Source organism: Anopheles coustani, chromosome 2, assembly GCF_943734705.1.
Source record: "Anopheles coustani chromosome 2, idAnoCousDA_361_x.2, whole genome shotgun sequence".
Classification (NCBI taxonomy): domain Eukaryota; kingdom Metazoa; phylum Arthropoda; class Insecta; order Diptera; family Culicidae; genus Anopheles; species Anopheles coustani.
This window is the reverse complement of record NC_071289.1, coordinates 87324814-87350569: the sequence shown is the minus strand read 5'-3', so window position 1 is coordinate 87350569 and position 25756 is coordinate 87324814. Positions and strand designations below refer to the sequence as shown.

Genomic DNA, 25756 nt, shown 5'->3' with positions numbered 1-25756 from the left:
TAGTACTTGTTATAGTAAGAGGTTAGTTGTTTGAGAAACGATTAAAATGGAATATTGATAACACCAACATTTTCATGTGGTTACATTTTTGCTTGTATAAACCGTGCCTCAAAATAAGGCGGCCTTAGTTATTCTTCTGAATTTAACAATGAACCGTACGTAACGCAATTAAATTAAAATGCCAAACAAAAAAAAATTCGTTCCTTTCGTGGGTTTTAGAAAACTATACGTTAAAACGGAGAAAATTGTATAATAAACAGGAGGAACTGGAAAAAGGGTGTACTATCATTTTGTACCATGAAAAGAAGGAGAAAAACTGAATTTTTCAAAAATATCATCTACCGCTATCGGTTCGGCAAAGCGATCCCTAACCGTACGTTATCACTTTGCATTGGTGTTTGTTTGGTTTGTTTGTCTAATTTTACGAAAGTCCTGTTTTGCCCAGCGGCTTATTATTTGCTCACATTATGTTTTTTTTTTACTTTTGTTTTCCTACGTTGCAAAGTGTGTTTCATAATTTACGTAAGTAGCTATTGTTCACCTCTACTCTACAGTTTTGGACGCTTCCCGGTAGTCAATACCACCGTCTTGGCAATCCGCTGATAAAATAAAACGTATCTTGTATTATTACATAATTATGGGTTTAAATGCTGGTTGTAGGTCGTACTGTGACATAGCTTTCCTACTATAACGCTACGCATTTCATCACTATGTCTATGTCTACGGCGATTCTATTTTTCCTCGGTAAGGACACATAAACAAAAACTTGATTCCCTGTTCTTGCGGATACAACAAAATTGTTTATCATTTATTTTCTCCAGATCTAATACGGCCCAGTATGACTCACTATAAAATTATCAATTGTTAATCTACCGTACATGATGATCATAATTAATACACATTAAAACCGATTCGTGCGTAGAGTTATGTCCCTACCCAGAGTACGTTTCATGGGATCAGATTAATGCTGCCTAACGTTGCGCAACACACACACGAATTTCTTCGAATCGTTTTGATTTCCTCTACCCCCTTTGGAAGCGCCACTATTTCATTTTCTGTTGTCCCTCACGGGACAATCTTTATCAATTTTCATCAGAATCTTTGTATATATTGACAGCTTTGGTTGTGTGTAGTAATAAAAAAAAGAGAATATCTCCTCTTCCTCGTTCGAGCGAATTGCGAAACGTCGTGGAATACAGTTTTCATTTCGTTTCCCTTTATCCTTACGCAGTGTAGTCGAATAAATCGGTTTCCCACTTATGCCTAGGTCCGGCTGCACGGGTACTTGTTTTGCCAAGTACGCAAATGCGCTTCAGACCTTTTATTCCTAGATTCTTATTACATGACTTCTTAAAATGTACAAATTCACGGTATTTCGCTTTCGTGCGAAATGCTATGTAAGATTTTTCTCCCTGTTTTTAATCTACATTCATTCGATAAGTTAAAGTTTAATCACTGTGAAAACTGTGGCCGGAATTACATCCGCACGCTCGTACGTAACAACAGATCATTGTCCATTGCACTCCAGAATGGAACGGTTGGGTTGCGACCTGTAGAAAGGTACCGCCAGTTACTGCTCATAGTTAAATGCAATCAATGTAATGTTATATTCGACCTGCTTGAAGTGCTTGCTTGTAGTTTGGGAAGGATTGATTGAGATTGGGTGATTGAAACCAAAACAAAAAATGGGGTGTCGATGCGAGGAAGTTATAAATCGAATGGAGTTAATGGCGATAGAAGAAGTAGAACTGGTTTATAAAAATAGGCGAACCGGGTGGACAGCTACACGGTGCAGACACAGAAGGACAAAAATGCCAGGAATCCTCCTGACGGTCGACGGCGCTCGGTGAGGGGTCCTCCACCGTCGTGCCGTTTCTATCTCTGCTACACCCACAGCACCCGTGACACGGTGTCGGTTTCGCTGGCGTGGATCTTCAGCTTCGGTGGCACTACCGGTGCCGAGTCCCATCGGCGGTGGTTGACGAAGTGCGTATGGTGTTCGTAGCTGGCCGTTTGTGTCACCCGGAGTGGCGATCCATTCGGTGCCGTGGTGGTGCTGCTGGCGGCAACGGCGCTCCCATTGCTCACGGAGCTGACAGTCGACGATGCTTTGGCCGGCGAGGCTGGAATGCCCAGTTTGTTGACGCTACCATTGCCACTGTGACCACCACCACCGTTGAGTGTCGTCGGAATGACGGTATTTTCACGCAGCTCCGATGAGTCATCCGACACGCCGAAGGTGTTTGTACCGCCACCGGTTACGCCACTATTGCTGCTACTGCCACCGTCGGTCGACGAGGACGAACCGCCGCCCAGGGAGCCATTGCTCACACCGTGGCTGCTTCCCACCGACGACAGCATCGTGGAGTTGACCAGCGGTAACCCGATCTCCTGGAACGAGTTCATCGAGCTGAACCCACTCTCATCTTCCGCCGAGCTCGAAATCATCATCTCCTTGATCCGCTCGATGTTGGCGCTATACCGGTGCGCCGGATTGTGGTGATGGTGATGATGCCCGCTGCTCCCGGTGATGCTGCCATTGCCGGAAGTGCTGCTGCTGCAACTGCTACTACTACTGCCTCCACCACCACCACCACCATCGCCCACGGTACCACCATTCGCTCCACCACCTCCCACCCCGTTCGACTGATGGTGCAGAAGGTGATGGTGGGCCAGGAGCAGCGGTGGCGAAGGCCGATCCGTATTGTCCTCATCGGTTTCCGTCTTCGTCGAGGAGGACGTTGAATGCACGGAATCGGCAGTGCTGCTACGCACCGACAGGCGACTTCCACGCATGTTCATCTTCCGATTGAAGCCAACATTGCTCCGTGTGTTGACCAGCGGCCCCCCATTGGCTCCACCGACCCCACTAGCGCCACCTCCTCCCATACTACCGTTCCCGGTGAGGGTCGGAGTGCTGCCAAGAACCGCACCGGATGCACCGGAAAGCCCGACACCGGTGAGGGTGGTGCTGCTGCCGCAGCTGGAAGCCGCCGTAGAGGCCGAGATCAGACTGTCCAGTGCATTCGTCGACTGGGCCAGCGTCGGTTCCTGGGTGTTGAGCAGATTCTGCACCGTCCGCAGCAGACGGAACGCCTCCTGGGCCAGCTTCTCCGGGTCAACTTCGTTGCTGGAAATTGGCAGAGTCTGGGTTCGTTTCGGTGAGCGTCGCCTGCAATGAACGTAGAGAATAAAATAAATGATGTTACTTTCGAAAACGACCGAAATTCTTTCCACCACCCTCTCACGCGAACCCGAAGAACCAAGAACCGCAGTTCCGTGGGTTTGTCTGATTGGATAATGATCGGCCATGCCAAACGGATGGTATGGGGGCAGGAAAGGAATGGAGGATTGATTTATATTTGAACTGATTTGCTGAAGACATCAACGGGCGATGGTGTCCCGTTCGTCCCATCGATTCTTCTTCTTTTTCTTCTTCTTACTCCATTTGCCATGGCAAAAGCGGGAAAACGTATCAAGTACTCGGCCCGTTGAAGGCCGACACCGAAAGGGGCCTCCAAAGTATCGCATTTCTAGCACACATCGCGACACACGCTTGGTGCGAGTAAATCTGCCACAGCCCCGTGCCGTCCACGGCCACACTTGGCCGTACATCCGCCCGGGCGACACTTCGCCGAGTTGACAGACGGTTCAATTGGAGCGCGTAAAAAGGAGTTAAAAATAAGTGTCTGCAAGCCGCAAAACCATACACGCTGCTAGAGGCGTCATATTCCATTGGAGTTGTCGATGAATTAATTCCATTCGTCATTTATTTGATATTTATCTTTCCTTTTTTTTAGTTTTACTTGTCTAGAACCTGTTCTACTTCAGGATTTTGTGTACACAAGCACAACATCAATAAACAAAATTAATGCGATCATACAGCAGTAAACAATTTAAACATCCTATATATCCTGCATCATCGTTCTCCGATCAAAGAAACTAGTTTAACGTTCTATGTATATTTAAAAAACATGGACCAATTTACACGATCTCCTTCCAGGCGCATTCTCGTGGATCATTAATTATTCGCCGCATAGTTTTCGCTTAATGTTCCGTTGGAAGTAAACAGATGTTAGCGAAGGGTGCAATGGTGTCGCCAATAATTCCACCCCGTCTTCCAGAACATCTATCGGCGTTAACGCTCGACGCGACAGAAGTTTGTCAACAACGAAAAGTTATGTCCCACAATCTCCGCGCTCGGTAATTTGTGGGTCTGCAGTGGCGGGCGAATCGCCGGGTTATGCAATGATGTGCTGGACCAGCAACGTCGGTGTCGGTTCCCGTGTCTTCCAAGGGATCGACCGAACGTAAGCACGTGATACACGTTTAGCCCCACCGGACACAGATGGACACACCATCTTACATTCCCCGTTTGCTTACATTGCCGATCACACGATCTTCACCATCGCAGCACGTTTATACAGAACGTCCCTCCCGAAATCATCCATCCTAACCTGGAAAGTCCTCCTTCTGTTTGTCGATCGTTTTTAACATCAAAACAAAACGGGCAAAAAACACAGAATGTAAAATAAAAACACGTGAGGTTTATTGACGATCGGGTGAAATTTATCGCCGACCGGCCAATCGTAAATATACAGCTTCCTGCTGCCACCAAATTTAGCCCCGAGGGGGGAGGGGGCCGCACGTGGTGTGGCAAAGCCGTGAATATTTCATTTTAATGCGACTAAAGATCACGCGACCAACGCTAGAGGAGCATTGGAGAAAAGGAGCGACGAACGGAAAAATCTTCACGCCCTACGTGACCGACTCTCCATCCTGGTGGAAGCGGTTGTCCACCACGCGCGAATTTTCGGTGCCACGCGTGTCTGTATTGCTTCGGAAGCGGACGGTGGGATGCGAAGCAGACCGTCCAAAACGGGGCTGGACGTGAGGCCGAAGACTTCATCAGGCGTGAAATGGTTTCGACAATAATTCACCATTCTGGCCACATTCCTGGTGACATACTGCGCCGAAGGAGTCGAGTTTTCTGTCTCCAATCAGCGAGTTCCATAACCTCGTCGTCCACCGGGAGGGTACAAAATTGGTCAGATTACTAAGACTAAGCTAATGACGGAGGCGGTGCGCTGAGTCAGCGATGCGTGCGCAACACGCGAAAAGGATGCTGCAGGTTGGTCTTCCCAAGGTTCCACTCCAAAGACACCACCGATAAATCCTTTCCTTTTAGATTGCGAGAGCGGCGTTGCTGTCTGCATGTGGCGCTCGGGTCTGCTTCATGCCAGCTGAACACCTCCGATGACTGATGATGATAAATCGATGCAACACCTTCTACACCACCAGAGAGAATTCCTCGTTCCCCAAGGGTTCGATCTAGTTAAACCAGTACCGTGCTCAAGTTGCGAATGCCTTTGGATCCGACGAACCACTCGGTCGCAGTCGATCGGGGTCCGGATGTGGCGGATTTAATGGTTCGTAATGGATTTGACACAGTGACCCTTGCGTGCGTGCGCCCCCGGTAAAGAGGGGAGGCGTTTTTCGTGACGCTATGCGTCGACGTGCAAAAGTCGTCCATTTTGCGCCACCGACTTCGACACCCGAAAAACTCGAAGATGGTTGCCCAGCGGAGGATGAATCCGGCGTATGCGCAAGCTTGGGGATATAACAAATGAAGTAAAGATTCTTCAACCGACGTCTGTCGTGCGCCAATAATTGATCGGATATGCACCCTACCCTTTCGGCGCAAGGGGCCAATTCCTTGCCAAGAATAGCGCATCTAATTGATTAACCTAGTTCTTTTGATTTTTGACAACACAATAGTCGACCTTCCCGACGCATGGGTAAGAGACAACTGTTGGAAAAACATTTGTTTGTAACGATGTACAACGCAAGAGAGATACATTTCGAAACAGGATGTGTCTTTAGACGGAGTTGGAATTTCTTGTCACGACTAATAAGCTTTTAGTTGGCGTACATTTGACGTGCTAATCGTTTAAATTGGATACTGTTTCAAAGGTTCTGTTTAAAAAACCATGTAATCTTCTCGTTGTTTTGATTCCTAGATCTAACTTTTTACATTCTTTAAACAGAATGTACTTACGCGATTAACGTAGTTTAAACAATATCATATACTCATCACGACTCTGGTACTAACTTATCCAATTGTGTAAACCCGAAAGATTACCCTCAGATTTTCATCTTTCAAATATTCTTAGGCCGGTATGTGCATTGTTGAACAATTTTCATCTCTAAACAAATCTAGATGCTACTATTTTATCCGTACCTCAGCGTTTGTTTTTGTCAGATATATGTAATGAATATTCCATTTAAATCCAAACTAGATCCACCTCTAAAGATGCACCATAAACGAGCATGTTGGACACAAAAATATAACCATAGTCGACACCCCGCGGGCTGGATCCGCGCGGAACGTGACGTTTCGAGATGCGGAGGAATTTCTCTACACAAACCCCAGAGCATGTCAATCGGCGACGAAAACGGTGACACCGGCACCGGCACCGGCACCGGCGACGACGGCGACGACGACGACAGGCAATTAACGTATGTGTCCAATAAATTAGCACTCGATTTATGTATTGAGACGTTAACGGGCCACTTGTGCGCGCGATGGTGGTGCATCGATGTTTTGAAAGGCCGCAAAGTGTGAAACCCAAATAAACTTAAGACGCCAACGGAAAAGTCGTAGGAATTGTGCGTGAATTGGTACATTGCGTGTGGGTTCTTTTTTCTAGGCCCTTCTGCTTTCTTTGAAAAACCTGGGACACGCTGGGATGCATGTTCGCAAAAGCAGAGAAAGCAGTGTTGTCAGCAAAAGGATGGTTATGCCTTTCCTTTTGGCCTTCTATAATAAAATAAAGTCACTCTCAGACTCTCCATCGAACCAAACCACGTACCAAGTAAAATCTCTAAAGGTGCTATAGGAGCTGGCAGGTGATGGCGGAACGGCGCAATCGTCCTCGGGGTGAGTTGACGGTGCGCCATGCTGACTCGAGGTCGGCGACGAGTTGATCAACGTCAGCGAGGATGGTTGATGCTGTTGCTTCTGCTGGTGCTGGTGCTGCTGGTGCTGGTTCTGGTGCTGGCTCTGCTGATCTAGTCGTCCATTGGTGGCTTTGGTGTACGTTTTCTGGTGAACATCGACCAGGTTGGTGCTGCTTCGGGCCCGCGGGCTGCTCGCACTGCTACTGTCCGAGTCGTGGTGGTGATGGTTGTTACTGTGGTGGTGATTGTGGTTATGCTGCGTGCCGCCGTTGCTCGTCTTCGACACCTGTAGCACGCTCTTCGACCGGCCAATCTGGCCACTCTGCAGTGCGTCCAGCGAACGATAGCAACGATCCAGAAACCGCACGACCTCCTCCATCACTGCCCGGTACATGTGTCTACTGGAGTCGACCTACAATGGGAGAAGGAAAAAAGAGTGTGTTACAGAGGTAGAGGATTAAACAGATTTAACTAAACCTTTTTGGATGATTCCAGAAGAGATAAGAAATGTTCTCGACGCATCTGCTATACTGAATCTGGTATGTTACATTCTTTTCCCAAATCTTAACCACACTCTTTATTGTTTGCTAGCCCATTTCCCTTTGTGTGTGTTGTCTAAATATGCATAATGCATTTACCACTTTCCTTCCAAATATATTATCCATCCACGTGAAAACATGACTGTAGTTGTACATTAGTGTTCTTCATCCCGTTTTTTTTACTTATTTTCGAGACTAAATCCCTCGGGGTTTGATAAACTAAGGTTGTCTTCTCTCTCCTAACCCCGACTTTGTCTGTTCTCTGTTTGTACACACTTTACATTTGGTGGGTGTTTCATCCGAATGGGAATTAATGTGGGTAGGTGTTGGAATGGAATGCCAAGACGTCGCCAAGACGCGCAAACATCAAACACAGCATAAATCTAAACACCAAAACACACGTGAGTGAACGAACAGCGCATCATAAATATCGTTCGTTCGTGTGAAGGATGCTGTGCATTATGTTTTCAGCTACCGGAATTATGTCTTGCTGGCGGCTTGCTTCAGCGCATAAGCAAACCGATGCTGATATCTTCATTCAACTTAATGCATTAGGCGCAATCCGTGTTCAACTGGGAGAGCGACATGTGAACACAACCACTTTCCAAAAAGATAATCGCATCAGTGGTACAGAGTGTCAAAAGTGTTCTGCTTCATACTATTGATAAACTTTGTTAAAGTATAAAAACCAAAGATGAAAATCATACACAGTGTAACTTAGAATAAAACACTAGCAAACGCGTTGTCTCAACGACGTCTGCCCTGATCGGTCCCATCTGTTTCCATTGATGACGCGATGTACAACACTTCTTTGTCAACTCAAAGACTCTGCGCCACTCATTACGAATGGATCAAAAAGGAAGTTTTCACCGGCCGGAACCGTCGTGCGAACCTTAATGTTAGCTAACCACCAGCTCCCCCCGTCACCGACGGGGCGTTTTGGGCGGGGGGTGGGAGAGGTACCAAAATATCTTTCCATCACTCCGTCGCGACATTATCGCGCTGGATTGCCGATCAGTAATTAAGCATAAATGGAGCAGAGAATCGGGAGCAAATAGTTTCAGCAGACGTTGTCATCGGCTCTGTCGCTTTTTAAATGGCGGAAGAGCAGCCCCGTGTTGTCGGCATCGTGTCACCATCAGTCACGGGTAACGATGCCGCTCCAGTCGGTGGGGGTGGGTGTGGAACGGGTGTGGAACGGATGGTTAGTTCCAACACATGGCTGACGAACTCCATGCCGCGGAGCCCGCAGCTTTCGAGTGGATTAAAACGCAGCTTAAAACGGTAGAAAATGAAGAGTAATTTTAGGTGCATCTATCACACCTCCCAGAAAAGGGATCATTCCAATTTGGGGGGCATTCTCGAACAACGCGTTCTAGGTGACGTAACAGTACCTGTCTGGCTTGGCAAAGGACGGCTCATAATTGTCTTGTCAAACTATCTGTTCCGTTAAATCAGCCTCTAACGGAACATACGGCGGATGCATGCCAGTGGGTTCGGGTTTCGCGAAAACAAACCGCAACGTAAACGTCGTGAGGATTTATTGAATCTCTGTGTCGGTTCATAAAAGCGAAGCGTGTAACATTTGACACAGATGCTCTCTGGTACAGAGCGACATCCATCCCAATTCGCTAAGTCATCGTATGGCAACAACGCTCTCCAGGGATATACAAGAGTTCACCTCAAAGTGTGTCTGCTGGGAATGGTGAGTTAAACTTGAACCCAAATTACGCCACAGAGAGCATGCGAATGACAAACCTTTGGTGCCGCCGCTTGGCACATACGAAATGATGAAGAAACCAAAACAATCACATGTTTCTTTGATCTCAAAAGGAAGATCTTCTTCACGGTGACGAAAGGCTCTCGCCTCGGACTGGTGTGATCTTTATCCACCACTGCTACCATTCATTATGTAGGTTTTTGTGCAATCCACTGCAACTGAAGTACTTCGGGTCAGACACGTCTGAGGAAGAAACATCGTTAATTTATTTGATGCACTTTTCGATTGTCAGGGTGAATGCAAACCAGAACTGCGTCGAAATGCGGATGGCCGACGTCACAAGGATCCCAAATGCAGCTAGTTTCCATGTTCGGAAGTTTTGCCGATGAATCTCCTGGAAGTAGAAAAGATCAAACTCCCCTCCGCCATGGTTTCAGCAAACATAACTGAACATTTAAGCATCCAATAACGACATCCATCCCACTCGCTGGGATGAGAGAACAAAACCACTCTAACCTCTAAACCTGTCCCTCGGTGGGTCGTATGCAGATATGGAACCGTTAAACACCGCGACCCGAAGGTACAGCCTCTAGCCAATGTGACTTCATTACTCGGGGCGTCACTACGCACAGATGGACTGTGATAGTTGACCGAGATGGTCAACCAACCGTTGAATGAAACTGAACCACCCGGCGGTTCGGTAGCGCCCCTTCGGACAACATACAACGCCCGGGTGTACGTAGTTGGTGTCCAGCTACTTGTTTGGACAAATGTCACTGGTTGAATAATTGAGCCTCCGATGGAAGCCCAGCAGAGCACGATACAGTTCCAAACGCGACATCATGCACACCTTTTGCCGGCAATAAACATTGGCGAGTGAATTAAATATTCAGCTGGTAATTAGTCACCCCACCAAGCGTCGAGCCCACCGGCACTTTGCAAGCAAACGGTTACCAATTTGTCTCCACCGAACCCTTCCCCTGTGCTGTCCGAAAGAGTTTCTACTCCAAATCCGTCTAATTAACAATCGCACTGGTTCATGGATTTTCTGTTAACAAGATTAGGGTCCGCATTTTATTACGAAATACAGCCAATGTCTAGACTCTGCATGGGAGGCGATGGTGGAACATTGAACGCGACCAATACAAACCGGTTACAGGTCGTTACTTAGCTTCGGCCCTTGGATGCAAAGGCTGGAAGATGCACGGTCGTTGTCGCAATTCGATTCCGATAGCGAGACGGTGCTTAGTTACACCTCATTTCCACTAATCTTGCGTCCGCAAAACATGGCGTCTGCACGGGTTGTGTTTTACTACATCCAAATGGCTTAACAGAGCGCATTATGGAATTGATTTGAGGCAACTTTACATAATGATCGTACAGATTTGTATCAGTAGCTATTGCATCTCGTCTACTCTAGGCCGTCTACAAAACCATTTATAGGATTAAAGGCACAATATTTGATTCGCTTTACCTGCTTCAGCTGCCATTGGAGCGTCTCGACTTGGGTTTGCAGGATCACAGATTCAACGCTGGTGTAGTTGCCACCGTTCGGCACACCCATGCCCAGTGTAGACAGGCTACCGGATCCGCTGCCAACACCGCCCAGCATACCACCACCTCCCAGCGCATAGGGACCGCCTCCTCCTCCTGTGCCGCCCAAACCATTCCCGCCTCCGCTGGCGGCCGTCGCTATGCTCACAAGTCGACGGTTCTCCTCGATCAGGTTCTGACATTCCTGGGAAAGAAAAATAGAATCATAACGTTAAAGTCGACAACTCGGTTTATCTTAACATAATAGGGGTTCAGTATTCAACTAAACGCATACAAGTTTTTAAAAAGAAGTAATGGAAATGACACTAAAAACACCATTAATGTTTTCGAGTAAGTAAGGGTAAGAGTTTTGCAAATAATACATCGCAACAATTGCATGTTCAGTGCACGTTTGAGACATTCACATAAAACAAAAATGCAAGCAGCACGTTGTCGCTAAGCTTACATAAAAAAGAAGACTCATTCACCGGATATCCACAATGACGTTGGTTGCATAACGCCTAGGACCTTAACCTCTACCGTACCGGCAACGGCACACGCAAAGCCAACGCGATTAACCGCTCAACCTTTTGTTCTGCTAAGCATAAAACTACGTGGATCAGCATTATAAAAACAAACCGTGCCCACACATAGATTTTCGTTTTGTTCTGCCCGCGAATCACGTGACGTGGGAAATGGACAGCTAGACAAAAATCAAAAGCGCTCGTCATTCTTGATCCACGCGAGAGTCCAGTCAGTCTTCTCAGGCGCTCGGTGGCTTGGCGACAGCGTGTTGGGCAGCGTCGTCACGGCCTGCTGGCGGAAATGAGTGCAACAAATTTGCATTTAATGAGCGACATAACACGCAGGTTGCCCGTATTGGTCCAACATAGTAGAATGTCCAAGGATGAGGAGGGAGAGAAGAGGATGGGGGTTCCATGTCAACCACCAGGGAATCGGATCGAATTGGATTCACCGGCGGAGCGCTGAGTTAGGGGCGAAGAAAATCGGCCAAATGACAGGGAGCAACTTGCCGATTTGCAACAAGTGACAGGTTGAAGGATTTGTAAGTTGCAAAGAACGGCCGAAGCGCGACTTCAAAACCAGAGCTTCTGGGAGTGGGAAAAGAAGGAAAAGTTGAAATTTTGTTACATTTACTTCTCATTACTGTTTTATAAGAGTGTCAGTAGAAGAACAATTTTAAGCCCACATCCGGATAAAAAAAAACAACGTAAAGATACTACAAATCCTCATATATCCTAGACAAATATATTCTTGAGTGTGACCTTTACACACATTCCGAACTTGAAGCTTCCTGCTACGATTGGCGAACAGGCAAAGTCAGACTGCCTCAGCATGTCGAAACATAACCAGATGTCCATCAAATATTCCACCACAGGCTGTAGACACAGGAACACATTCGGGATCGACATTCAGAAGGAAAGCGAGTAAATTGACGTGCTCGATAACGATTAATTACAACAAATTATAAAAAGGTCCGGCCCAAGAACCTCACCTCTCATCAATGGAAATGTTTCGGGTGCAATTCCGCACCAAAGGGTTTATTTCAAAATCCCGCTCTCGTTTTAAATTAGGCGAAATTAATTAGTTCGTCTCCGTGCGTTTCACGCAGCATTCCATTCTTGAAGTTCACAAGCGACGCCAACCCGTCGACTTCCCTTTCCCCCGGGGGGGGAAGGGGCATTCTGACACGCCAAAAGATAAAGTAATTTGTCACCTTTTTGCGACCGAACCGCAGGTTGCTAAACCGGGCCCGCATAAGGGCAGACAGTGCAGTACAGTCGGGAATGTTTTCGCAAGACGATGCGAGATTTTTATCCAACTGTGGGCAACAGACGTTTGAAGACGTCGACGACTACAAATGATTCTATCGTTTGCCGTAATTTGGCTGCGAGCGGATGTGTATGATCTGCGAAAGGTGTCTAGGTGGTGCAGCGGATTATCTTAGCCCATTGCACATTGCATAATTGCATGCTGAAGAGTACAGAACGTTGATCGCCGTCTACGATCGTTTCTCGCCGGGTTTGTCCACGCAAGATAAACTTGAAATTATTTCAATTATGCACCTCAGGAATGTTGTGACGTGGGCTCTGTCTCTCCCCCCGAACCGGGATCTCACGGTTTGCGGTATTCGGCGCCGTTCTCGGAACATCTTTCACCGCCCCGGGAGTGTCATTTTCCCCCCATTCGTCGTCCGGGACACACCGTTTTGAAACGTGTAATTTTGTTCGACCTTCGGAGCACGGAGAAACAAAGCACAGTTCTTTCGCGTGACTTTCACATCATTTCATTTCCGCGCAGGGCGGGGCCCGGCTCACGTCAATGAGCGATGGAGGGCTTGAAAGCTTGGTTTGGTGACATTTTTCAGCGTGATTTGATTTTTTCGATCCCCTGCGTCACACATCGTCGGCGTACGAGTGTGTGTATGTCGACCTCCGACGATGTTCGATAATAATAACGTTGGCCACTAATTCTGATGCCCTTTCGCAAACCCACCGATGATTGGACAGAAGGAGAGCTCATACAGTCATTTTCCAACGGTGAAGGGGCAAAAGATGGAGCAATAGCTTTTCCATAGTTTTCAGCGGCTGTGTTGAGTGCTAGGAAAACATACATCTCATCGTGAAAGGGTTCGAGATGGTTGGCGTCTTTCGGCATGAAATGCATTAAAACTGCACTCGCCGGATTGTACGAAACGGGCTGGGATTGATCAGTTTTGGAACGAGTTGGATCAAGCTACGCCTTTCAATCTGAAAGTTGTTAAATAGGCTAGTTTTGATTCGATTGCATAAGATACGATTACTTCGCACCAAATGCTGCGAATTATTACTCAACATTGATGTTGGTTTCATATTTAAGAATCCACTTCAAATTCTTAAACCTAATTGAATTATTTTAAATTAAAATTTTCAAAGAATGTCAAGTTTCCCAAAAATTAAAATGTACGTCTTGCTGATGGAAAAAGTAATTAAAACTTACTCCTTATGTTCAAAACAAACAGCAAGATTGGTACAAATACGAAAACATATCAATTTGTTGTAGTAGTGGCTAAAAATTGATTATCACACGAAATCATATAACAATAAAACCACAAATTAATATTTAAACGTCTACTTTCGTGGACAAACTGGAAGTGAACGGAGCAGCTGTTATGCTGAGGTTTTATGTGTTTATCCGAGAAACCTGAAACCTCCACCTCCGCCAAGAGTGGATGATGGAGCAGTCATTCCTCAAAAACTGTCAACGGATTGTTTGTCGCGTGAAAAACAAAACTCTCGTCAGTCTGCAAACAAGTAAATTTTCCCATAAATCATTGCAACGCGCAGCCAAAATGGCTTCATTCAGCCGTCATCATCACGTTCAATCACGCTGGTGATGATCTCCGTGTTTCGCCACCCGACGCTCAGCCAAGATGGTACGTTAATGAAACGTTATGCCATTTCCTTATTTACCATCTGAGGAAGTTGGATGCACTTTTCCTGCTTTTTCTTCTTCAAAAGAACACAGAATGTTTGTGAAGCATAGTTTACTTTTCTCGACATAAAATAAAATCGCTCTCATATTCAAGTTGGAAAACGATTAGCGAGAGAAATGGTACGACTTCCGGTCCATTGAAGCATCTCGATTGGGTATTTTCGCATTTTCTTATGTTTGCTTTAAGAACTCCGTTGCCGATCATATCTTTAGCGAGGAGAAAATGCAAACCGGTGCCCGAACTTGGCGAGCAACCAATTCAAACACTCGCGAACGCATATTCTTCCCACACCCTACACCAAAGGCCAGACCCCGCTGTCGCCAACACCGGAAGACGGGTTTCTCTTGTCGCCGGGAACCGGGACCGAGGCCGCGGATCGCGACTTCGCGAAAGTGATTTAGTGCAGCTTTCCTAGTAATAAATTTTTCGCCACCATTTCGTCCGTCCGCCCCGTCGTTTCGCACGCGACGCAACGGATTGCGGGAAGCCCCGGGGATCGCACAGCTACCACCACCGGCTTCGGATCACTTCCAAAGCTTGAACCTGTTGGCTGCCGCCGTCGCGTTGCCAGCACATAATAACGGACCGGGCTACGGCCGATCTCTGGTCAATATTGGCGAAAATGGTTTGTTTTTCTGTGCCAGTTCTTCGGTGCCATGCGGAAGCGTTACTCCGTAATTAGATATGCGTTGCGGTTTGCCAAAGCGCCAGCTTAAAATATACTGTTGTACAAAGACGATTGATTGCTTCGCAGATCGGAAAATAATATATGCTGGGTGTGCTATGCTTGCAAACAACCCGTAGCAAAGTAGCGTTTCTAAATTGCTGTGTTCAATTTTCTGTTTCCAAAAATCACTAAAATTGTGTCCAAAACCCGTAAACTTCCTCGTGACGCTGGAGTCTTCCAAACAAACAGGAATTTCATCCGCAAAACCGCTAAGCATGGTCTCAAATAACAACAATTTATAACACACAACAATACAACGTAAAACCCCATATATGGGGGGGTCTGGGAATTTAAAGGCCTCCATAATTTACTGCACATTCCTTCGAGGCACATATTGTGGCCATTTCTCTCACCTACAAACCCTTTTCCACACCATCCAAACAACAAAATGGCGATTGCTACCGACGCAGCATTGGTTTATTCACTTGTTCACCACCCAAGCCCAAGTTGGATAAGCCAATCCCGCGACGGGGCCAAAGTGGATTAAAGTGTAAATTATCAATCGGTTGTGTAGGTACTGATTTCGCAAAATACACTTTTGACGCCTCGCTCGCACGGGCCGCCGGTGACGTAGTTTGAACCATTGGTTGCAGAAATACCATATGTGTTTGTGCCACCTTGGTACGAGCAGTGGAAAACAAGAGCCTAAAAAAATTGATCAATCCCCAGCTCGGAACAGTAATCGACGATCGTTACCAGCTTTAAACAGCTCACCACCATGTTTTACATTCATTTTCTCGCCCCTTTTAAATGCGCGCCCTGTTTGAGAAGGTGGTGAACGGAGTGCATTACTACTTTGTACACTACCTTTCTCACACCTTATAAAAAATACACACATGAAATACGGGTTGCAAAGTAAAATGCTACGATCGATTAAATGCAGGCGAAGGCGAACGAAGAAACTCGCTCCCTATTGCAGCTCAAAGGAGAGATTTATAAGTTGACAAAATGGACGACACGAATACCAAACTTATCGATTTGTAATATTCAAACCTACTGGGGGATGTGTTGACAAAACACACCACATTCGATAGGCACAAGAATACAAGCACTTTCCGCCCAGTAGCATAAAAACGCACACCCCAAGAGAGAAAAAAAAACTCCACCCGGACGGACTCATAAACTTCAAGCTTAACACCTTAAAAAATGCACTTTTGAAACCGCGCCAACATCAACAGCATCCCCCTTTAAAGAAAGGCCATCGACGGCCATTAATCTCGCACATTACGCGTTGGGGCTCGGACGGTTATAGTCATCGATGAAACCACGATCATAACGATGCGGATGGTACTCCCTTCGAGATGGGTCAAGTGTTGGCCTACTCGAGAAATCGGGAAATGCACTCCTATCCGGTTGCAACCGTCGTCCCTTGGCTACCATTCCAATAAAATCTACCCTAAAACCAACGTGCGACCGGTGATCACAACACCCTGGGAAGACCCTATATTCCCGTTGAACCGAGAGTATAGGCCAAAGAAACTCCCCAACGGCTACCCCAAAAATAGATGGAGTTTAGTCAACCACTTTTCGCGCAACCGGCGACTCAGGGGGACCATATCCGAAATTCGATCCATGGGCAGAGCGCGGGGGACAGAATTGACAAATCTGACGACGTAGACGACGTTCCTCCCAATTGGTGCCAGAAAGGCAGAAGCGACTAAATATTGAACGGTCGAAAATGATCTTGGAACGGGTAGGATATCCACGAACATGGCGACAGAAGACCGCAAAAGACAAACAAGAGCTCACTCTAACACGCGGATCTCGACGGACGCAACTGGGGGCAACTGTTGACGGAGGGAAAAGTTTTGACTTCCATATTAGAACTCGCCGACAGGTCTTCACGCGCTTAGGGGAATCCTGCTGATCCACTTGTTTTCGGAGCTGCTTAAGCAAAGACGGATATAGGCGGTAGTCGTTACTGGTCGTTGATTTTGTCGCCGCATGTCACCCTGACCATTTGAATGCAGATTTGCGCAACCATCGTTGGTTGCAACAATACGAACGACAAGCTCGACGAAAGACCTCAGGAAACTGGCCACTCTTTCCCTTTCGTTCAATATCACGTATACGATGGTGACGATTAAGAAAACATTCGTTCGGCATGATCTTTCTTAAAGGCCTGTGGCATGCAGTTGTTGTCCGCCATGTGACGTCTTATTATCGTGAGAACGAAGGTGAAATTTTGGGAACATGCTTGAAATCACCACCTGCCAGGTGGTGTTGAGAGACATGCAAACTACTTATACTAAAGTTTAGGTTCTTGCTTAGTCTCCCTGGACATTGGAGGAGCCTGTCACTACAACGAATCCTTGATCACACATAAACGATTTTAAATTTCTCGCAAGTCTCTGAATCTGCAGTTCATGGTGACCTCATAGTAGATATGACTGGTGACCAATAAAAGCTCATCCTTTGCACACCAAAGCCCCGAGTGGGTATGGCCATCCGAACCAACGAGCTGAGACAGCCGACCATCGCAGGAGGTCAGTTTCTGCATCACCGGTTTAGTAGGTCTCTCTCGCTGCAAACTCCGTCGCTGGGAGTACCCGCCCAGCTCGCCATGTGTGTGCCCGGCCTATGGACGGAACCATACCCCCACACAAACCGCTCGCTCTGTCACGCGCGTGTCTGCGAGTGACGCTTTTCCTTGGCCATGGGACACAGCACTACTGCTGATGGCAGCAAGGCGATCGAAACCCAACTCCATTCCGACGGACTGACGTTACGGCTTGGGTTACGTGGTGGAGGCGCATCTTCCCCCCTCCCCGCCCGTCCACCAGCTCGCACAGACCCAGTCAGCCGTTTGCGATAGCTTATGGAAATATGGCGGTCCAGCCTTCAATTGATTGAGCTGACAATGGTGAAAAGCGAGTATCGGGTTGACTTTGGCATTGGGGCGGTTGGGCAATTAACAGATGCATTAACCTTCGTCCCGGAACCGTTAAAATGCTGTTGAATGTAAAATGCTTCGTTGGAATCAATTGTTCGAAAAATGGCTCAGCTAACGTTGTTCGAAGAAAAAATCAACCAAACCACACAGCATTGTCTTACAGCATTGAGAATAAACGGAAAATCAAAATAAAACACATAAAATGACCCTGCACCTAACCTTCGAGGCACACGAGGAACTTTTGATAAATTCTTACAAAACTATTCGTAACACAACATAAAATAAAAGAATACACTTTTCTTCTTTTCCTCCAGGTTTTGAAACTTAAATACTTCATTCTATAAACGCGTTCAGGTCCTAAATGACCCATTTCGTCACCTTCGATGTATTAAACAAAACCCCAAACAATCCGTCTGAAAAATGAATAACGATTAATAAACTCCTCCTACGGTCTCGTCCAGTGTTGCTATTAGGAAATCACGGGCCTCAACGAGGAACCCATCAACGTTTTTTAAGGATAAGTGGTCCATTAAATAAAATAACATCAAATTTAGGTCAACAGATGAAAAACGAAGAGGATTACGATAACCTACATTTCGGAGGTTTATTCATCACAGTTTTTGTGTTCCAAACCGAGAGATTTTCCATCTGCATTTTGTGTAACAAAGGTTCTAGATCTTTTTAAGTTTATTTGGCAAGTCTTTTCTTCGTTTTTCAGTAGAAAAACTCTCTATTTTCGATGCCATTGAGCTAATCAGAGAATAAGTATTTGTTGTATTTACAAGTTCCTTCAACTTGTGGACTTTATTGGATAGTGGGGAAGAAAAAAAATACCATTAAATTGTAATTTAAAGGCTCAAAGCATATCTTTTTCACTTTCAAGATCCGCCTGCGTCCTGAATGAACGCTTGCAGCCGCCATTGCGGAAAACCGCGTACGAAATACTGTACAGATTATTAATAGTGACAAACGATCATCCCTAATTTGTGTCATTTTCATTAGCGTACATTGCGGGATGGCGCGACTGGGAGGGAAAAATTCCTGAGGGAGGCAGCATACCGCACCGACGACGCCAACTATCCCGCATAGTATTGGGGCTGGCGGAAACGGATGGGACGAGATGTTCTTCAGTCGATGATGAAGACCATATGCGAACGCACACCGGTACAACTCTTGTGGATGAGAGGAATGGAAGGTTGCTTGGTGATGGTAGGGGATGAGTATAAGTTTAACCCAAATTCCTCACCGATCCCTGACCCAACTGAACCGAATGTTGGGACATTTTTCAGTCTATCATGCATGAAGAGGATCGGCCACCTTGTGCTACCCCTCAAAAGGTGGTTGTAAGTAGGCAAACATTGCGACACAGAAGCATTCAGAGACACAATATTTGAGCGAAGGTAAATTAAACATATTCAGTCAAAACGCCATAAAAACTGGTCATTAGATTATGATCTTGCATGTAAAATAGAGTCTACGGGTTCTATTCAAGCGAAAAAGTAAATTTTCAAAAAACATTTTATTCTTTACAACCCATCCCAATAACAAAACGAACGCCAAATAAAATGGAGTCTCTTCCGTAGCGCCCAAATGCCGTTAGTTCTGCACGAACAAAAAACTGTAACAATGGAGAAAATTGCAATTATTATCGTGTTGTTTTAAACAGCCTCGTGTTGCCACGCTGTTCGCCCCGAAACCCAGCCCATTTCTTAACCTAGACCTAGCCTGCCTACCAAAGTGGCCAAGAATTTGCGTGAGCACGAGCGTGTGTGCGCGTGCGCGCGCGAAAGTGTCGTTGAACTTGGCCTGGACTCGCGCGCTCGACAAAGAGAACGTTGCCCACGGGGCCTGAAGAGCCTACGCCCCCCTCAACGACCGGGGGGGTTAGGATGGGCTGAGGCTGGGCGCGTGTGCAAGAAGAGAGAACCCGACGGTTGCTCCACGTTGCGGAACAGCTCCGGTTCTGGTCTGTTTGTGGCAGCTCCACCCGCCTGACACGCAAGACGATTTAGAAGGCCTTTAAGCGCACGTCGCACAGGTTCGTACTTCCTTTTCTCCGGCCGAGAAGCCTACCGGGGAGTAAGATGGCACGATCGAAACGACGACGACGTCGTCGCCTTCAATCACGGTCACGAACGGGTGAGTTCGCCAGCCATTTGCGAGGCTCTTGCCTCTCCAGGCCATGACCTAGCTGTTGTTACCGCTGATACCTCAACCGAAAGACCTTCCACCTGCCTACCAGGCTCCAGAATGCCCTGACACTGAACAATCGAGTCGAGGGAAACGAACGAACTATGCCAACTGGTGCTGCCTCTAATCGCAGTATCGTGCCACACCTTCAGGTCTTCAGGCTTCTCCAAACGAATTGGCATACGCAGCCAGTTCCCGTTGGAAGGCAATCTTGTGGATCACGTTACGGTATGCCGTACACAACGCTTGTATCTTCCGGTCCAAAATGGATGTGAAGTTCTGTTCAAAATAACCTATCCTACCCGGAGATCTGTAAACCTTACCGCGCGCGTACGGTTTATTTTGCAAATAATTCTCAGTACCTACGGAACAAGTTCGTAGATCATCAACAACGTACGGTAGGCGAACCGGACACAGCACACGGCTGAAAGATGATACGACCCGGGCAAATCGTGACAAACCGGCAGATCAGGTTGGGACCTGTCGAACATCGGATATCAGTTTCGCTCTACCCATGCGTGTACATGCAATTCGACGACGGTAGCCCGATCGGTAGCTCGAGATAGGCAGAGGTTAGTGTACAATCAGTAGGCAATTATAATACTTATCCCCGAGTTGATGATTATCATTCCGCCAGCCAAGGCGAAACGACGTTGCCGTGCTAAAATCATTCACTGTTATCCAACTGATCGCAAACGGCGTTCGATCGAACCGATGGATGCGAAGATAAAAATCTCTTGTACCACATGAGCGCTCGCTATAAACCGGTACCTTCTCAAAATCCTAAAATCCATCGGCAAGTTATTATACAATTTCCAAAATACACTACTGTGTTCAGAGTACATAGGGAGCATGGAAACATGTTGAATAAGTTGATGTGATCCATGAAGTTATCGTAGGCCAACATTTCTCTTCAATTGTACGTCACCTTTTCTTCTGCGATGCAATGTAACAGCGCTGCCCTACGGTGTAAAGATACTTTACTGACCTCGTTTTATTTTCTTCACCACTATTGTTTTCCAATCCATCCATATAGGAAGACAGCACCTCGAGTCGAATTAATCCCTCGAAATCGGCTTATGAAAAGCTCTTCCATTCCAATCAGCCAACAATTCCTGCCACACACACACTTCCTCCGCCAGGGACTAGGGGAACCACGGCCAGAGATTGTTTGCTCGATCAGCGCTACACAATGCTGCATAAAATTTTCCCGATCCTCCAGGTCAGGACACACTTCCCTCGTTTTCTTGCCCTACCTACTAGAGACGGTGCTCTGGCCTGTTGATGATGACTCCCAAACACGTCTATTTTAATTCATTTATTCGCAGACGCCCTCCTGTGAGAACCAGAGTGAGAGCTCCGCTCCGGTATGCGATCGAAACTATGCGGAAAATCTTGGCGCGCGCGAAACAACTTCAGCATGGCGCAGCTTGCAGGAGGATCACATACATCACAGTCCAAAGTAGACAGACATTACGCAGGCGTTGGCGCCAGCGCGTGAGGAAGAAGCACGGCCCTCGAGTTCCGTGTACGCATACCAGCGAGGGTCACAAGTCTTAAGCCGTGCCGTCCCAATTTCAAGCGACTCTAGGGCGGATATTCCTGCCCATCGCATGCCATAATTATGCAAACGATTTAGAACGTCGCGTCATTTTCCGACCATTCATTTAGAAGTGCATACCTTTTGAGAGTCTAATTAAATTGTACTCACCTTGATGCGATGGCGTAAAATAGTGTCCATTGAAAAACTTAACCAGCAAAGTCTGCCGCACGTGCAAAGTCACAAAACACACTCTTCAGTTTTGCTTAAATCAACCAAACACTCATATTGTTTTCGTACTAACAGGTCCCGAACGAACTACTCTTGTGAAACACTCACTCACTTCATCCCGAAAGACGCATGCACTATCGTTCGACAGATCTCTCGGGAGGTTCAACTGAGACTACTAGTACTCCAGGAAACCGCAGAGGATTCGGTGGACCATTGGTCAAAGAACGCGGCACAACCCCACTCCAAAATTCTCAACGATAATGTCTGCTCACATCCCGCACGACTCGGAGTCGGTTCAATTCAACCGTTTGGACGGTCCGACAGTTTTAAGACTCACTGTGGAAAATCTTGTAGGAATAAAAGAAACACACCACACAAACACACACACTGTCCAGGGCACAGGAAAAAGAGTGTTTTGTCCGAGCGGATCATAAAAACAGACACGTTGGTGGGTTTTGCTGGTGAATCGGTACACGAAACTTAATACCCCCATGATGTGTACACGCATTAAGAGAAACGGGAACACGAAAAGTATACGGCAATAACAGCGGTAGACTTCTTCCACCCCGGAGAAGGCATACCTAAGGAATACACCTTTTTGTATACATTCGGCTTCCCTCCGGGGGGAGATGGGTGGGAAAATTCAAGGTTCCCGAAAAAAAGAAATACAATTTGGTAACATTCTGACCCCAAAAACGAAAACGAGGAGCAAACAACTATCTTGGTTGAGAGTGAGAATAGTATACATTTGAAAGAATTGAATATCATTCTTACCACCAGGAACACGTTCCTCAAGCTGAATTTCCATCCAAGTTAAACACCAACATCTCTTACTAAGTCACATGAAACCATGTCTTTGGCTTCAGGAACTTTAAAACAATCCTCTTCGCCACTTTTTAGGAATGGTTTACTTTCGGGAAAAAACACATTTCATGCTTGATGTGAATCACACGCTCTCAAATTATGATTCCCTCACGTCACGTCAAGATCGGGTTCATTTGGCATTGAAGTAACAGTTGTCAGATTTCTTATTGTTTAGTTTGACACAAATTTGAAACGAGCGCCCTTAAAACGAATAGAAGGGAAACGTTACTCGAAATTGTGTTGCCGCACACGATGTGCTTGGTACGAACATATTCTTTAGGTAATTTCACACCCGCGATGATGATTGCAGCCGAATGTAATACGTCTTCCAACCGCAAATTGTTTGATTGCAGTTGCTTCCACTCAGTCTCAGATTGGTGTGTATGGGGAAACTTGCGGAGTTATTTGTTTCCGAAGCACTCTCGAGGGTCTCATAAGACCCACATTTTAAACTATTACCGATACGCCTGATTGGAGCCAGTGTTATTTTCTTCACGACTTCGTTAGAGCAAATTTGCGATGAACTGGATAGGATTTGCTTTTTTTTTTCAAGTAATAGGCGGCCAATTTGAAATACCAGGAAAACGAGCACAAACGCTTGTTGCTCCGATGAACTGTTCCTTCCGAAGAGCTGCGAACCAAACTACGGTACTGCTGAAAGGAAGCTGCGTTGAAATATGCGAGATGTTTACACCTTTCGCCGGCGTACAACAGCCCACACCCCCCGCTTGGCGAAGAGACCACGATCACGATCCACGACTGGAAAACAAGTCCAGACCATCACCATCCCACTTTCCGATCGGGTGAAAGGTTGAACTTGTCTTCGACCTGGACCTCCGTGGCCCGGTTTTTCGTGCGTTTTTTTGTGCTCCTCATCAGCCGCAATGTCAATGCCACGAAAGCACGACTATATCAATTAGCTGCCAATTTATGGACTTCGCATGTCCTGGCTTGTTTTTGCGGCGGCCGTCAAGGTTAGAACTCGTACGTGTGGGTATGTGAAGTGGTGAGACCACCGCCTGTCCTTTGCCAACCTATAGACACCATCTCCTCTCCGATGCTTCCATATTCACCCTACGATTGCTCTACTGACCAACATACCCCGGATGGGGCCGCCGGTGCTTTGTGTGAAGGACGACCAGGTTCTACATCTTCTTCCCGATCCGGCGCGTGGCTAGAGGGGGATACGAGAAGATCTCGGATTGATCGCTCGTTCGATCCCTAGCCATCGGTATGGCTTATTCCTCACACCGCTGGATACATTCAACCTTTTTTTATCTCCACAGTTTCCTTCAAGCTTAACATCTTCTCGATTTTCACTCCACGCGTGTGCCGCTAGCTAGACCGAAGGTCCGGACCTCATTCGTGACCCAATCGGTCTACTTGCGGGTCGCACTTTTCTCTCGCCTCCATCGCTCAGTGTCGAACCGCAAAACAACGGTAAAGAGCGTTATTATTGATCGCGTGCCAACAAGTTGCCGCGCCGGCATTATGGCCCACGCGAGCAAGCTTTAACTAATGAATCCACTGACTTTATGAGGCAGGTTTGGAGCCGAAAATGAAATACGCAAGTGTTCTTTTTACCATTTCGGGATGGTTGAAATAAGATTAAAAACATTCGTTAGTATATGGAAACTGCAATGAATATCAATCATGACATGGTTCAGCTGAAAAAAGGCAATCGCTTAATAACCTCACCATCTGGTCTGGAGGAGAAAATGGCTGGAAAAAAATGGAGTGTTAACGACCACCATTTTTACTAAAATTGGATTCTATGCCATTACGAAAAGTACTCCGCATATTGATTGGGTTAGTCGCCCATTAAGCTAATGCCATGTAATACCAATCCGAAAAAAGGTTTAACACATTAGGAACCTTATGAACAGAAAAAATAAATTAACGTAAATGGTAAAAATGAAAGGTAAAAAAAAAACAGAAAAAATATAGAAGCCCATTATAATAACGGATAAGTATTAAATATTTTTCTGAGATAAAATGTACACAGCACTGAAACATAAGAGATCAAACTACATTATTCCCATCACCATGTATTTTGTGAGGATTCGTTTTTTTGTGATTTGTGTTATGCTTGTTTCCCAGTTTATATCAATATTTCTTTTCCTATTGCTCGTTTTTGTTTTTCTTCGATTTTATGCATTCGATGCACCATGTATCCGGAGCAACGCGATGCTTTTTAATGCTTGCAAATGAATCATAATTAAACGCACACTCGTCACCTACCGGCACGTACTCCTTCGTTATTATTTCGACGGGTATACTTTGCATCCAAACCAGTGCCTGAAGCAATTGCGTACCATCTGCGGTACCCTGTGCAAGCTCCCTGTTGACGGAATATGCCCTCGCTCCGCCACACACACACAACCAGGCTAACACCGTTGAATTATAGGAAAATTATGATGATAAATATTTACACCTCTAATTAGCGCTTCAATCGACGCACTTCGAACGGGGAAAAGGGTAAGTCGGGGCCAGACCTCAACGAGAGATCATCACTCTCCGGCGGCAAATGATGAGGCAGATGGATGCAGATTTCGGTCTCACCAAACAAGAGAACAAACGCACCGACACCGGGGGCCGGTTGTTGGGCGCCAGCGAGCTACGGCAGCATGCTTTAAATTGCACAACTCCTTGCGGTTTTGTTTTCCCCCATCCCATGCCGAAAAGAGATAGAAAAAACGAGATTAAACCATTTTAACGCCCATGGACCCCTCACATGGTCTACCATGTGTCTCCATCGAAGTTCACGACGTCTGTTGAAAGCCGGAGGATTTCCTTCTTTAATGAGGGAAAATATAAATCTCCGCGCGGGATGATTGATAATTTCGCGCCACCTCAATCCACTAGGAAGTGCTGGTGGAAACTCCATTCATCATCAGCTTCTGCATGCGGAGAAGAAGGCAACTCTCGATGGCATTCCCAATGAGCTTTTGCATGACAAGTTGGCTCTTCGAACGGAGTGTGCTTTCTTTCTTTCTTTCTGTACCGAAGTGGAGTTTGTGGTTTCCTCGTGTCATTACTGACCATTTTCGAATATACTTACAA

At 46.4% G+C, this 25756-nt stretch overlaps 1 protein-coding gene across 2 annotated transcripts in view; it reads right to left on the bottom strand.

Annotated features, from left to right (window-relative positions):
- Positions 1–264: 264 nt before the first annotated feature.
- Positions 265–25756, bottom strand: part of LOC131262199 (sericin 1-like) — an 81567-nt gene continuing 56075 nt past the window's right edge. For both annotated transcript variants that reach the window (XM_058264148.1, XM_058264149.1), the window contains 3 exons: positions 10694–10957; positions 6873–7372; positions 265–3172 (listed from right to left, as the gene is read on the bottom strand). In XM_058264148.1, the coding sequence (XP_058120131.1) occupies positions 1885–3172; positions 6873–7372; positions 10694–10957 (2052 nt within the window). In that variant the 3' untranslated portion in view covers positions 265–1884. The remainder of the gene's footprint in view (positions 3173–6872; positions 7373–10693; positions 10958–25756) is intronic.